The sequence below is a fragment of the Ailuropoda melanoleuca genome, chromosome 16, assembly GCF_002007445.2.
Source record: "Ailuropoda melanoleuca isolate Jingjing chromosome 16, ASM200744v2, whole genome shotgun sequence".
In the NCBI taxonomy this organism is placed as follows: domain Eukaryota; kingdom Metazoa; phylum Chordata; class Mammalia; order Carnivora; family Ursidae; genus Ailuropoda; species Ailuropoda melanoleuca.
The window spans coordinates 41,578,153-41,592,778 of NC_048233.1; the positions used below are offsets into that span (position 1 = coordinate 41,578,153).

The 14,626-nt window shown below is 49.2% G+C and overlaps 1 protein-coding gene across 1 annotated transcript in view; it reads left to right on the top strand.

Annotated features, from left to right (window-relative positions):
• Nucleotides 1-13,622, top strand: part of SCN8A (sodium voltage-gated channel alpha subunit 8) — a 195,503-nt gene extending 181,881 nt beyond the window's left edge. Inside the window, 2 exon segments of the mRNA XM_034645208.1 lie at nt 3,188-3,458; nt 7,008-13,622. Coding sequence (XP_034501099.1) covers nt 3,188-3,458; nt 7,008-8,155 — 1,419 coding nt within the window. The 3' untranslated portion in view covers nt 8,156-13,622.
• Nucleotides 13,623-14,626: the final 1,004 nt, after the last annotated feature.

A 14,626-nucleotide genomic window follows, 5' to 3' on the forward strand; every position in this document is an offset into this window, starting at 1 on the left:
GCTGAAGACAAAGGCTGGTGTTTCTTTGAATTAGAATAGTTGTCCCAGGTCTACCTCATTATGGGATGACTATTAGCTAAACTGACCTCTGGAAAGGTGAGGAGGTCAGTCCCCCCTCAGTTCCTTGGGTTGAACCTTAGGTCCAAACCACAGGATGTGAGAGCCTATTGTAATTGCTCCTTCTCTTCTTTGTCCCTTTACTTTGGAGGTCAGGACATCTTCATGACCGAAGAGCAGAAGAAGTACTACAACGCCATGAAAAAGCTGGGCTCAAAGAAACCACAGAAACCCATTCCCCGCCCGCTGGTGAGTGCAGGCTGAGGGCAGAGTGAAACCCCGTGCGGTGAAGACACTGGTAAGGTTATTGCTAAGGAAAAAGGGACAAGTGACGGGCTGCCTGTGCCCTCTGGTCCTCTCCTAGACACCCCATTCAGAGGATCTGGGGGAGACAGCAGAACAGGGACCAAGGTAGGGGATGGCTTTTATATTTGTGCTTGACCTTTCCTCTGAGACTTCCTTGGGCAGCAGTGGGGAATCAGCCTGTTATAACCACATTGGCTCTGGCACTGGTGGAAAGATGTTAAGATGTTAACAGAGGAAAGTGAAAATGAAAGCTGGTCCCTTTCCTACCAGTGCAAGATAGGATGTGGCCACTGTCTTCTCAGCTCTCTACCCAGCAAGCAAGTCTCTGCAAGATAAGACAGTACCCTGGCTGTTTGTGGGAGTAGAAGAGAGTGAAAGTAGGAGTCTGGTGTCCTGATTTTCTGTCTTGAAAGGGCCTTTTGTAACACAGATTTGGGCCCTGGGCTTTTGCTTCGCTCTTCTGTTGGTGCTTGCCCTCTCACTTCCGAGGAGATGCTCTGCTCCATCCAGCCAGCAGAGTGGGACATAACCCCCCGGCTCCAAGTTCCNCAGAGGATCTGGGGGAGACAGCAGAACAGGGACCAAGGTAGGGGATGGCTTTTATATTTGTGCTTGACCTTTCCTCTGAGACTTCCTTGGGCAGCAGTGGGGAATCAGCCTGTTATAACCACATTGGCTCTGGCACTGGTGGAAAGATGTTTTAAGAGACCACTAAAAATGAACAGAGGAAAGTGAAAATGAAAGCTGGTCCCTTTCCTACCAGTGCAAGATAGGATGTGGCCACTGTCTTCTCAGCTCTCTACCCAGCAAGCAAGTCTCTGCAAGATAAGACAGTACCCTGGCTGTTTGTGGGAGTAGAAGAGAGTGAAAGTAGGAGTCTGGTGTCCTGATTTTCTGTCTTGAAAGGGCCTTTTGTAACACAGATTTGGGCCCTGGGCTTTTGCTTCGCTCTTCTGTTGGTGCTTGCCCTCTCACTTCCGAGGAGATGCTCTGCTCCATCCAGCCAGCAGAGTGGGACATAACCCCCCGGCTCCAAGTTCCGCCTTCTGTAACTTTCCTTGAAAGTAACTTTTTCTTTAAAAACAGCACAACTCTTAAAATAAAAGCTCACCTGGCAGTCTAATTTGTAAAAATAAAAGCAGAGCTACCTTGAATCAAGCGTAGGAGTTCTCGAGCATTTTCCCTACTTGGTGCCACCCCCTGGGCCTGGCATACCCACCTCACCAACTTCTGAGGGGAAGGAAGCCTTCAGGCCCCGCAGAACAGTTGGAAAGCCGGCAAGTGAAAGTGGTCCTCAAAGTAAGCACCAGCTTGAGTGCCTAGGTTCTTTAAAAATAAATAAATAAAAAATCAGAGAGCTCCTAAGAACAAGAATGTTTTGGGTATTTCCTTGATGTTAGTGCTTCCATTTTGTGATGGAAACAAGACTAAGGAGAATGGAGAGGGTTAACATTTCTGAAGTTCTGTTCAGTCCTTTACCCACAGGAACCTGAGTGTATTTTCTTCTATTCTAAATATAAAACCTGAATGTGGCAAGAAACATTAATAAAAAGTGGTCAGCACTCATTCAGCAAACAGTTAAAGATCTCCTACTATGTTCCAGGCGCTAGGCCCAAAGTGATGGACACAATTCAGACACTGTTGTCAAGGTTGCTTATAACGCAGGGGGGTAGAGATAATAAATAAGTAAGCAAACCGCCGCTATACAATGGGGAGTGTTGTGGGAAAAAACAACTAGAGGGCCTGACAGAAAATATGGAGGCTTGGGGCAGGGAATGTACTTGAATAGAGCAGTCAGAGAAAGCCTCACTTGAGGGCCTACTTGGGTAGACAAGATGGAGCCAGAATGCTGGGGGAGGAGATCCTAGAAAAGCAAATGAGGTTGTAAAAGCAGAAAGCATCCGTGTTGCCAGGTGGTGATGGTCTAGAGGAAGGGGTATGAGATGAGCTGGGTTAGACCATGTGAGGCATCTCTAAGCCAGGCTAGCAATAAGAATTTTGTTGCAAGCCCAATGAGAAACTGTTGAAAGGTTTTAAGTAGAAGCGGGATGTAATCCATCTATGTTTTTAAATAATCACACTCGCTATTGTGTGGAGACTACACTGGATGCAGGCAAGAGAGGAAGCAGGGACAGTAGGTAAGAGACTCTTCCAGAAGTCAGGATAGAAGATGGCGGTGCTTGGGCTAGAGTAGGGCCAACAGAAGCGGGAAGAAGTGGGTGAATTCAGAAGAATCAGTAGGACTTGCAGTGCCTGCGGTGGGAGACAAAGGAGAGGAAAGTGACAAGGGTGACCCTCACGTTTCTGGCTTGGAGACTGGGTGGACGATTGAGACGGGGAGGAGCGGGTTGGGTGAGAGGCAGGGGAAGGACTTGGTAGGTTTGAGATGTTTATGAATCAACAAGGAGAGATGTTGAGAAAGCAACACAGGAATTCAGAGGAAAGAACTTGAGACACTGAAGTACACGGATACTATGTATGCAGTAGGAATAGATGAGCTCTCCTGGGGAGACAGTGTGGAGAGAAGAGACGCGGGCAGGGCAGACATGGCCGGCAAGAGGCTGAACAGGAGCAGGGGGCGAGGCCGGAAGACGTCCAGACGCGTGTGATGGCATAGACGTGAAAGAGAAGAGCGGCAGTGTTAGAAAACTCTTGGGGACGTAGCGCTGGAGTCGGGGTCCGCCCGTGCTCCCGACGTCCTGCCAGAGCAGCAGCATAGAACCGGCCAGGGTTACGCAAAAGAAAGGCGATGGCAACGTCCGCGGTCCGCTCGGCCGGGCTCTCACGAGCGCTCTTGTGTCTTTCCTCCCCCGCCCGCCCGCAGAACAAGATCCAAGGTATCATCTTTGATTTTGTCACTCAACAAGCCTTCGATATCGTCATCATGATGCTCATCTGCCTTAACATGGTGACGATGATGGTGGAGACGGACACGCAGAGCAAGCAGATGGAGAACATTCTCTACTGGATCAACCTGGTCTTCGTCATCTTCTTCACCTGCGAGTGTGTGCTCAAGATGTTTGCTTTGAGGCACTATTACTTCACCGTCGGCTGGAACATCTTTGACTTCGTGGTGGTCATCCTCTCCATTGTGGGTAAGTGGGACGCCCGGGAGAGCGGCCGGTCCCACGGTGTGCGGTGCCGGCCCGGGACTCTCGCGGCGGAGGCCCGCGGGCGTCCCTGAGTCGTCTCGTGGGCCCGCCCAGTAGGTCACGTGGTCACTGAGTTTCTCCTGAGTGTGCGCAGTCGTCGTGGGTTATGAATTCCCTGGTCCAAGCGGGGAAAATGATATAGATTTGACTCTTGCTTTCCAAGAGTTTCAAGTTAACAGGGAAGGTAAAACGAACCATGGCTGCAGTAACAGTATAATGTGGAAAAAGGAATGGTAAGAGATGGTGAGGTTGGATACTAATGAAAATGGTCTAAGAACATTCCGGTGGGGACCGGCAGGGCTCGTTTTACTGAGGTTTTACTGTGTGCCAGGCATAGTTTGAGAGTTTCTTCACTGGCATGATCTCATGTGATGCTTGTGACAGCCCAGGAAGCAGGCTACTTCTTAATCTTCTGTGTGTCCAGGGTCACCCAACTAGGGGGTGGCAGAGGCGGAGCTCAGGTCGGATCTTAACGGCAACGGTGTGACATTTTGCTTCAACCTAAAAGCATGGGAGGGGTGATACCCTGGCAGGCAGAGGAAATGCTGGCCTATCGATTGGCCTCCCACAACATTTCCTTGCCTTCCTAAAGGGTATTTCAAATGGTGAAACACTGGCTTGGTTCCAGGTAGCTTTAACTGATGTAGGCTGGCAGAGGGAGAGTGCCTGAGGCCCGCGGGAACCAGCCCAAGAGCCGGTGGCCAGGTGGTTGAGCAAGGTGCCAGTGTCTGGTTTTCTAGTTCTGTCCACTGGAGCAGCACATCCAAAAGTGTGTTGCTACGTGGAACACTAATCTCGTACCCCCCCCCAAGGAAAAGAACCCCATGATGAGATTCCTTTGGCCAGCACTGTACATGGAATTTCCCTGTGGAGAGTCACAGAGCACATTAGCCTATAGAAGGTTCTTGGAAGTCTTACAGTAAAGAATTGTTGAACACACCATCCTACCTTTATTTTGATCACAACACCCTTTTTTTTTTCAAGTAATAATAATGGTATCTCATGTTTTACTGAAACACACCATGTGCCGATCACCATTCTAAGTACTTTACTAGTTATAATTCCTGTAGTCCTCACAGTGACCATCTAAGTACCACGAGGAACTGAGGCACAGAGAGGTGACCAAGACATGAGGCTGGTGAGTGAGTGAGTGTGCAGGGCTGTCACCTCAGCCCCTGGCCTCAAACCCACACTCCTAAGCTCCCACAAAACACACTTTGGACAGTGTTGCCCTATCCACTGTTCCTGAATGTTTTCTGCCCACCCATCATTGAGTGGGCCAGAAAACCCACAGACCAAACCATGCCCCCTATCCTCAGATGATACCCAAAAATAAAGAGGAAGAGTAATTCTACTTTGGTGATTAGGATTTTTGGTAAATATCATTCATTTGTTCAGAAACAAAAGTATAGAAATTCTTTTTAAATTAAGAGGAATTAGGGTAACTAGCCCTGGGACCTCCTCGAGGACCCCCTGGAGTGCTGTCTACCCGTCTTTCTCCCCTTTTCTCTGGGGACAAGTGCACATTCATCAGATAGAACCTTACTCTGGCACCTTCTCTCTGAAGCCTGACTTGCCCACCAGACATGGAATGCAGTATTCCAGATACTACCTGACTTCTTAAACCATTGGTGGTTATGCCCTAATTGAGATGTAAGAAGGGAGCTGAGAATTCATCTTGGGTCCTGGCTGAGGTAGACATTTTCTCAAAAGCTCAAATACTCCCTGGAATTCTAGCTCCAGAGGACGCTCCCAAGAGGCTGTCCGGCCTGCTCTCTGAACTTACTGCATCTCGTCCCTTTCTGAAAGTTAACATTTTTGTCCTATGTTGAAAAAGAGTCATGCATAATGAGCTTGACTAATCACAAAGATAGCTTTCTGAAGGAATGGACGGGGGAGTGTAAGTCCAAAGTGGTGGCTGTTACTCTGATACGTCTCCAGTTAGACACCTGTTTGAGTCTTAGAGAAGGGAAACAAAAAAAAAAAAAGATTTTTGTCCTAGTTTGAAAAGCTCAATGAGGCACCTGGGTGGCTCAGCTGGCTAAGCATCTCACTCTTGACCTTGACTCAGGTTGTGATCTCTGGGTCATGGGATCGAGCCCCGCGTCAAGCCTTGCATCGAGCTCCGTGCTCAGTGGGGAGTATGCTTGAGATTCTCTCTCTGTCTCTAAAATAAATAAGTAAATCTTTTTAAGAAAAGAAAAGGGAAACTAAAGCTCCAATAAGGGTTGCATAGCCTTCTGTGGTTCACTGTCCCAGTGTTTGTGAACCCTTAGGGTTGAAAGATATTTCCTTATTCAAAGAAAATCCTTCCTGTCAGTGGAAGCTCATGTCGTCTCGTCAGGGCCTCGACAGCAGGGGAAGGCACTGGAGGAAGAGGGCCTGTCGTTGCCTTCCCTTCAGCTGCCACGTCCCAACCTTTGCGTGTCCTCTTCCTTCTGTGGCCCTTCACTGGGCTCTCGTGATTGCCCTGCAGTGTTCAAGGCAAGTGGTCTGGCCGAGGTGAGTCCCCCGATAAACGTAAACAGAAGGCCCTCTGGATTTACATGGTCCCCCTCTACTTTTATTTCCTACTTGTGCCTTGACATTTTTCTCTGCTGATGCTGTTTCTGATTTATGGCTTTAAACACAAAATCTAGAAGCTCTGAGTTAAAAGCCACTTCTGAGAGATCCCTCTGGTTTTCTTGGCTACTTTGGCAGGGTAGGGACATGGACAATAAGAAACCAAAAATGTCTTTTCAGAGCCAGGAAGAAGATACTTTGAAAATTAGCGGCATAACGGAGTAACTAAGACACGACAGCCTAGGGTCCTGAAGTCCTGGGTGGCGCTGGGCCCTCCCATTCACTGTCGGTGGATATGGAAATTTGCTAGCATTTCGGAGAGGAATCCGTACCGCCTTGGAAAGTCACGCGTGCGCACAACTGAGAAAACTAAGCGTTCTTGAGTGGGAAAACAGATAAATGAGGACCCATTCATGAAATGGAATACTGTTCAACCATGAAAATGAACAATCCAGAATTATTTTAATGCCAGCGATCAATCTCACAAACATACTGCAAAGTCCCACAATTAAGTTAGAGATCTAAAACCTTGTTCTAAAAAGATAGATATGGTAAAGTTCTCGCAACGTAATCGGATGCTATCTTATCTATCTATGATGGTTATGGATTCATCCGTAGTGAAGTTAGGAAGAACCTGGAATAACACTACACCATCTCCAGGATTGTGGTTGAAGAGAGGAAGCAAATTTGGTAAAATACTTGCATCTATTAAATCTGGATATTAAATGCATAGATGCCTGTGTTATTGTTTTCTCTGCGTTCACGTGTGTTTGAAACGTGTGATTTTCTTTCTTCGTCGTGACAGTTCAGGTTGAATGGTAAGGCGCTCATTCTCTGAAGCCCTTCAAACTTAAGCGCTCCAGCGCCAGGTGACCTAAGAGAAAGGGGTCTCCAATCTCAGTAACATTTCTTCTTCTGTCCTCTTCTTAGGAATGTTCCTGGCTGATATAATTGAGAAATACTTTGTTTCCCCAACCCTATTCCGAGTCATCCGATTGGCCCGTATCGGGCGCATCTTGCGTCTGATCAAAGGTGCCAAAGGGATCCGTACCCTGCTCTTTGCCTTAATGATGTCCTTGCCCGCTCTGTTCAACATCGGCCTCCTGCTCTTCCTGGTCATGTTCATCTTCTCCATCTTCGGGATGTCCAACTTCGCGTATGTGAAGCACGAGGCTGGCATTGATGACATGTTCAACTTTGAGACCTTCGGCAACAGCATGATCTGCCTGTTTCAGATCACAACCTCGGCCGGGTGGGACGGCCTGCTGCTGCCCATCCTTAACCGCCCGCCGGACTGCAGTCTGGATAAGGAACACCCAGGGAGCGGCTTCAAGGGCGACTGCGGGAACCCGTCCGTGGGCATCTTCTTCTTCGTCAGCTACATCATCATCTCCTTCCTGATCGTTGTGAACATGTACATCGCCATCATCTTGGAGAACTTCAGCGTAGCCACGGAGGAAAGCGCCGACCCTCTGAGTGAGGACGACTTTGAGACCTTCTACGAGATCTGGGAGAAGTTTGACCCCGACGCCACCCAGTTCATCGAGTACTGTAAGCTGGCAGACTTTGCCGATGCCTTGGAGCACCCTCTCCGCGTGCCCAAGCCCAACACCATCGAACTCATCGCCATGGACCTGCCCATGGTCAGCGGGGATCGCATCCACTGCTTGGACATCCTTTTTGCCTTCACCAAGCGGGTCCTGGGAGATAGCGGGGAGTTGGACATCCTCCGGCAGCAGATGGAGGAGCGGTTCGTGGCATCCAACCCTTCCAAAGTGTCTTACGAGCCGATCACGACCACGCTGCGACGCAAGCAGGAGGAGGTGTCAGCGGTGGTCCTGCAGCGCGCCTACCGGGGACATTTAGCAAGGCGGGGCTTCATTTGCAAAAAGACCACTTCCAATAAGCTGGAGAACGGAGGCACACACCGGGAGAAAAAAGAGAGCACCCCGTCCACAGCCTCCCTCCCGTCCTATGACAGTGTAACTAAACCTGAGAAGGAGAAACAGCAGCGGGCAGAGGAAGGAAGAAGGGAAAGGGCCAAAAGACAAAAAGAGGTCAGAGAATCCAAGTGTTAGAGGAAAGCAAAAAATTAAATATTGTACAGATGTAAAACTTGCAAGTGAAAGATTGTTTACAAACTTCTTGAATATTATCAATGCAGAACAGCTGTGGAGACACTTTAACCCGAAGATCTATACCAAACGTAGTCTGCTTACCATGTAACACGGTTGCATCTTGAGCAGTGACCTGCCAAGGGCCAAGGACCCTGCTCCCTGGACTCCCAGATTTTCTAATGCTTGGGCAGGTGGTTACTGCATGTTCCACATCAGTCAATGCAACTTAGGACAAAACCAACAGGATACAAAAACCAGAGGAGAGGCTGCCGGGACCAGCATATTTCCGTTGCAGCCAAATGGATTTTATTTTTTCATTTTGGTGATTCTCAGAAGCAGAAAGCATCACTTTAAAAGTTTGTTTGTCCATGCAAACTATATTTGCATTCTTACATTAGTTAAGCTAAGCAGCAAAAAGAAAACACACACACACACTCACATTAGCCCATGTCATTCAGTTGTCAGTTTCTTTGACATAAACCGTCCTTCTCCACATGGGCTTCACGTGGTTTGGAGACGGGTGGGGGAAACAATCAGGTTTCTTCAGGCTGAGGAGGACTTGCTCAGGCCGATTCCAAACATTGTGCTCGTTCAATGCGTAGAAATGATTTGCATGATGGCATGCCGTGATCAGAAGTCATGCATGAGAACCATACACCACAGGACACTACCAGTCCTGTCCCCTGCACTGGGTCAGCCTTCGGACAGGACCCAGCCCTGCACCGTTCACTGTATTTGGAGAAAAAAATGGTAAGAGTTCCATACCCGCTGCAATTCCTTATGAATTCCTAGAAATCTTTCATACACCTTCTGGGTAGGGAAACATAACCAACCTAATTGACCACCGCCACCGCCACCAAAACGCAAACCCAGTCCAACAAGCAGATGGATCCGTTGTGTGTATATGTTTAACAGACATCTCTAACATACAGCCATTGTTGCACATTCTGAAAGATGAACTATTTAATGCTGCTCGGTGTCCCTTCCACAGGGAAACTTTGATCTCGAATGGCTTGTATTAATAATGTCACTGTAAAACCAAATCCTAGGGCTAAAAACAAAAAAAATCAAAAAAAAAAAGTTCATTTGTATTGCAATATTGATGATGATTGTTTAGCCTTCATACTGGAGAACTGACACTTACTTGGGGCAGAGGTAAAAGTGCTATTCAAGGTGGCATGTTATCTCTAGGGGGCAATTTGGGGAACTGAAAACAAACTTTCATGGGGAGTTGGGGTGCTCACTTCATTCAGTGTCCCGTCCTTCTGCACTGTGGCTTTCTCCGGGCTCGGGTCCAGCTGGAGAGGGGTGCAGATCTGCCCAACGGGCCTCTGCCCTCTGCGGAGGGGTCATCGCGAGCTCACACACTGCATGATTTCCTCTTGCCTCCATCTCATTTTTCCACCAAGCGGGGCTTCCCTTACCTCCAGAGCTGAGTGAGGGCAGCAGCACGGGGGGCTCTGGCGGTGGTCTCTTTCGTGTTGTTATAGCATAGTCACTGGTGGGACCTGCGGTAGGGACGGAGCCGCCTCTGAACCCAGCCGACTCGGTTTCTTTATTGCACTGATTCTCATGAGAAAGCGATTTAGTAGGAATTCTTAAGACGTCCCAGCTTCCCCCAGCACAATGCCCTCTCGGCCAGTCGTGCTACCCGCTTAGCGACCTGCCGTTGTCCCTGGAGGGTGGCTCTGTGGGGAGCACCGAGTCTTCCGTTCCATCTCCCGCTTCAGGGAAGACGGTTTTTAGTCCAGGGGTTTCTCATCTGATGAGTCGAGCTCAGAGCCAGGATGCTGCAGTTGAAAGTGTCAGGAAGTCGATACAAAGAACGAGGAGAGACTTGAGCATGCGAACCAAATCAAAACAATTTCTTCCTGAACCATAAAACCGAGGGGGCCTAAAAGCACCCCATAATCAGACACACCAACCTGCCTTGCCGTAGAAGCCCTTTGGTGTAGTCGTAACACCCACCCGCCCGGTTTTGCGTAGAACCAACCAGAGCAAGGCAGTGAGCAGAGCTTTCTATCTCGTTGGACCAGTAGAAACTCTGCCCAGCTCTCGTCAGCCTGCTTCTGCGGCCTCCTCCGTAGAACTTTTGTACCACACCCGACACCAGGTTGGAAAAGCATTTCTCTCAGTGACCCTGCTAACTGCTAGGACGAATGTATAGTCACATGCACAGGCTACATCGTAAACAGCACAAAACAGAAGCTGACATGTGTGGCTATTCTTTTTAAGAGAATTATAAATACTGTAATATATCATTTTATTTTATTGGCATGCCTTTTTGTAAATACAAATTACTAACTTATTAAATAGGAAATGGCTTCTGGCTTATGCCATTGTCATGTTTATTTTTATTTTTTATACTTTTCTTTCTTCTTAGAACTTAGATGCTGTCAGCCAATGTACATCCCCAAACCAGACAGACAGACAAAAAATTTTTTATTGCTAATGGTCTTTTCCAAAACAACAAAATATATATATATTTTTGTTCCAATGTGCAATAAATTCTAACCACTTCTATGCAAGATTTGGCTAAACTTCATAATTGTTCTTAGGTCTTGAGATGGGCAACAGAGCTGTAAGATCCCGCTCGGTACCCCCCAAGTGCTCATGCTAGTGATGTCATGAAGTTACTGGAGCATATTAATGAGATTTTTCTAAGATGTGACCTCCCTCCCCCGGAGCCCCAGCAGCTACCATCTCAGTAACACACACATGGGCCTTGGTACCTGATACCCATCAGCCAGCTTCATAGCGAAGAAGCCACGCCCGCCCGACTTGATGTTTCAACTTTTTTTTTTACCTTCTCCTACCGTCTTTCCCCTCACCCACCATCCCTCCACCCACTCGCTCACTCACGCACTCTCACTCACGCGCCCTGCTCCACACTTCTTTGGTAGTAAATGACACCATCACCAGCAGTTCACACCCGCAGTTAACAGGCATTGAACCGAAAGAGTCCGTGACGGCGTTTCTGCACGCCTTCTCTGAGTGCGTAAGTGGCAACGCTTTGCCAAATATTAACGAAGCCAATCAAAAAGCAGCAGCAGCCACAGTACCACTGCACATATATATATAGAGATATATAAATATAATATAAATATTTATTTTTTGTAGCCAGGTCCTTGGTGCAGTATTTATACTCCACAATCCACCTTTAAAAAAGGACAAAAAGCAAAAAGACACGTGTGATGCTGTTAATTTCAAACGCAGAGCCAAAGCCACTGAGCAGCAGCTGACACGGTTGCTGGTTTGCGTGTGAAAAACACTTTCCCCTCTCCTTTCCTTAACCTCCTCGTTGCTTTGGCGGAGGAGACCATAATTTACAGCAGAGGGTGAGAGCCGCCAACACGTCCCGAGTCAACATGACCTACTCCCACTTCTCTAAATGAGCCGCTTTTGGCGTCAGAAGTTGACTGGGGAGAAATAAGCAGAAGCTCCCAGTCAAAGCCCCTGGAACGACAGTGCCCAAAGTTCTTTTATTTTCCGCCGCAACCAATGTAAACTTGTAAAAGACCACTAGTGAAGATTAGTGTATTAGTGAATGCATGGAGGCCAACACTGCTCTAAATGAGACATGATTTAAAAAAAAAAAAAAGTACATCACTACTATAAGCCAAAAGGAAACAAAATAAAAACGACCCTTTTTACTGTACAAGGGAAGCCTGTCTTGGTGTCCGTTTGTTGCTTGACTATCCCAATTCTTGAGTCCTGGGAGGGGGTCTGGGAATCGGGACCTTAGCACATTTGGGAAAAGGAGGGGAAAAGAAGGGAGAGAAATCAGGGTCTCTCTCCAGGCTCTGGCTGAGAAGTAGAGATTGGAGAAACAAGCAAGGTCCCGCCTACCACCTCCTCCCCTACCCAGATCCCCACCCACCCATTGCATGTGGCGTTCTTCCCCCTCCTGGGCCAGTGCTTCCAGGCCCATGAAACCCCTTCTTCACCAGCCCACCCAGCAGAGCCCCTAGAGATGATGTCAGCCAACCCAGCTGGGCTGGCTTCACGTCTGCCTTTTTCACCAGTATGTTATAAAACAGGAAAAAAAAAAATACTATCCTACTGCCCCAAAGCTCGGGCAAGCACGGTGCCCAGTAGTGTCCACTCTGCTAGCTGATGCTGGGCCCTGCCCTCCATCACCCCAACACATACACCAGCAGACTACGGCTGGTCTCATTCACATTCGTGCGGGGGGGGGGGGCACCTCTCCCCACCCTCACCCTGCCCTGCTTTGGGGACATCCCTCTCTAGGCCATGTCTCCCCGTCCAGGAACACTCTCAGGAGGATTTTGAAGTGCCCACTCTAGTCCGTTCCAGTAGCTCCACTCTGGAGAGAGATGGCTGGTAGGTCAGTCCCCATCCTCCTCCCCTCGGCCACAGCCTCCCGGCCTGCTGTGGAGGTGAGATTGCCATGGGTTATGACTTTGTGACTTGAGTCCCGGGCATCTTCTGTAATGATGCCTCTTTCTTTTCTCAGATGTTGCCCAAAGTTTTGCAAAAAGCTTCGTTCATTTTCAGGTACCCCCACCCCCTAAAGAATCGGCTGCAACTAGCCAGCCAGGAGGACATCAGGAGAGAAAAGGAAGTCTGGGTTGGGAGGGGCCCAAGGTGTGCACAGAGTCTGTGCTGTGGCTCAGCTCTGTGATTTCTTGGATTCCCTTTCCACGATTACCAAGATTTCCTCCACGAAAATGCTCCTGAGGCACCCCCTGCCCCTGCCCCCCACTGCTGTTTGCTGTACATAGAGGCTAAGTGGGGTGGGGTGGGCGGGTGTGCATGTGTGGTGTGTGTGTGTGTGAAGAATGTATATAGGTAAAGGGGAGCGTGGTTCAGTGGTTCCAGAAAAGGGACAGAACTCCTGTGTTCCATCCCCAGCTCAACCACTGGCTCGCTGTGTGGCCTTGGGCAAGTCACTTAACCTCTCTGTGCCTCAGTTTCCTCATCTGTAAAATGGGGATAATAATACTGACCTACCTCACAGGGGTGTTGTGAGGCTTTAACTAAATGTTTTGTAAAGTGTTTTGAGATATAGAGGCAAAGGCACTAGGGAAGGGCAAAGTATTATTTGGACTTAAGGAAGATGAAATGGTACCATAAATGCTGCTATTCTGAGAGCCATTTTAAACTGCACTGCTCCAACCACCCCCGCTTCTCATCACCAGGACAGCAGGTCGAGAAAACGTCTTTCCTTTCACTTGCTTCTGGGGTTTGTGATTATTCTAGACAATTTTTTTCCCTTGCTGTATCTCCTCCTTCCCTCACCACCTCGACTTGTTCCCTGTTCCGTTTACGCGGAAATGGCAGAAATGCTTGAGAAATGAGAATGCATAAGTGGATTGGAAGTTTATAGTCTGAAATTTCAATTTTACTTTGTACTGTACATCTTTTTACTTTAGAATTTGCAATAAAGGGTTACGTCAATCTTGTTTTCAACTCTCCTCTTGGACTGGCCTGTCATTCTGTCATTGTTCTCACACCAAAGCCCCTCGACCGGGGGTGGACAGGGAGTCAAGCTCTCCCACCCAGCAAGACCCCACAGCTGTCCTCTTTACCTTCCCCCACGGCAGGGGACAGAGTCTGAGGGCTCACCCAGGCTCAGCTCCTCAGATGAGCTGGCCAGGCCCCAGCCACTCAGGTGGGTGGGAAAGGTCTGGGGCTCCAGGTAGGGTAGGTCTTACTGTCTCCTCCATTCAGGAGGCCTTGCCTGAGTAGGGAGAGCAGCTTGGAGGCAGCAGCCCCTGCAAGTGGGGACACCTCTAGCTGTGCCACCCCTGCACACTCCAGCAGGGCCTCCGAGTAAACGGAAACTCCCTTACTGGTCACAGATCGCTCCCTCTGAGTTCAGCTTTCGGCTCAGGCAGCTCTGGGTTCCAAACCTTGACTATGCCACTAACTAGCTGTGGCCAGTTTCTTTACATGTCATGGAGAGCGTACCTGCTTTTCTTGGGTTCTGAAGATTGTATCAAATAATGTAGGTAATGGCTTGGCACACGGCCCGGCATACAGTTGGCACTCACTAAATGGTAGCTGTGGATGCAAGAATTGTCGTGAGAGAAGGAGGTACTAAAGCTGGCAAGTGGGGGGCCTGTCCCACTCCCGGACACACTGGCCCGGAGCCCCTCCTCTCCCACGGGCAGCCCCACTGGCGATGCGGCCATTTGCAACAAACCGACGCTTGCTCCCTCCTTTGCGTATTTGGTAACATTTATAAGACGACGAAGACGACACTCGGCCAGGGCTGTGCTCCCGTGTCACAGCCGGGGACACTGAGGCGCGGGGGGACGGGGCCCGCGCGCAGCCCGGACCCTGGGCGGCTCGAGACGCTCCGCACCCAGGAGTGGCCTCGCTTCGCACCCGCCGCGCGCCTGGGCCGGCCTGCGCCGGGGAGGGCCGGGGCCGGGACCGTCGCCGCCCGTGAGCCACAGCGTGAGC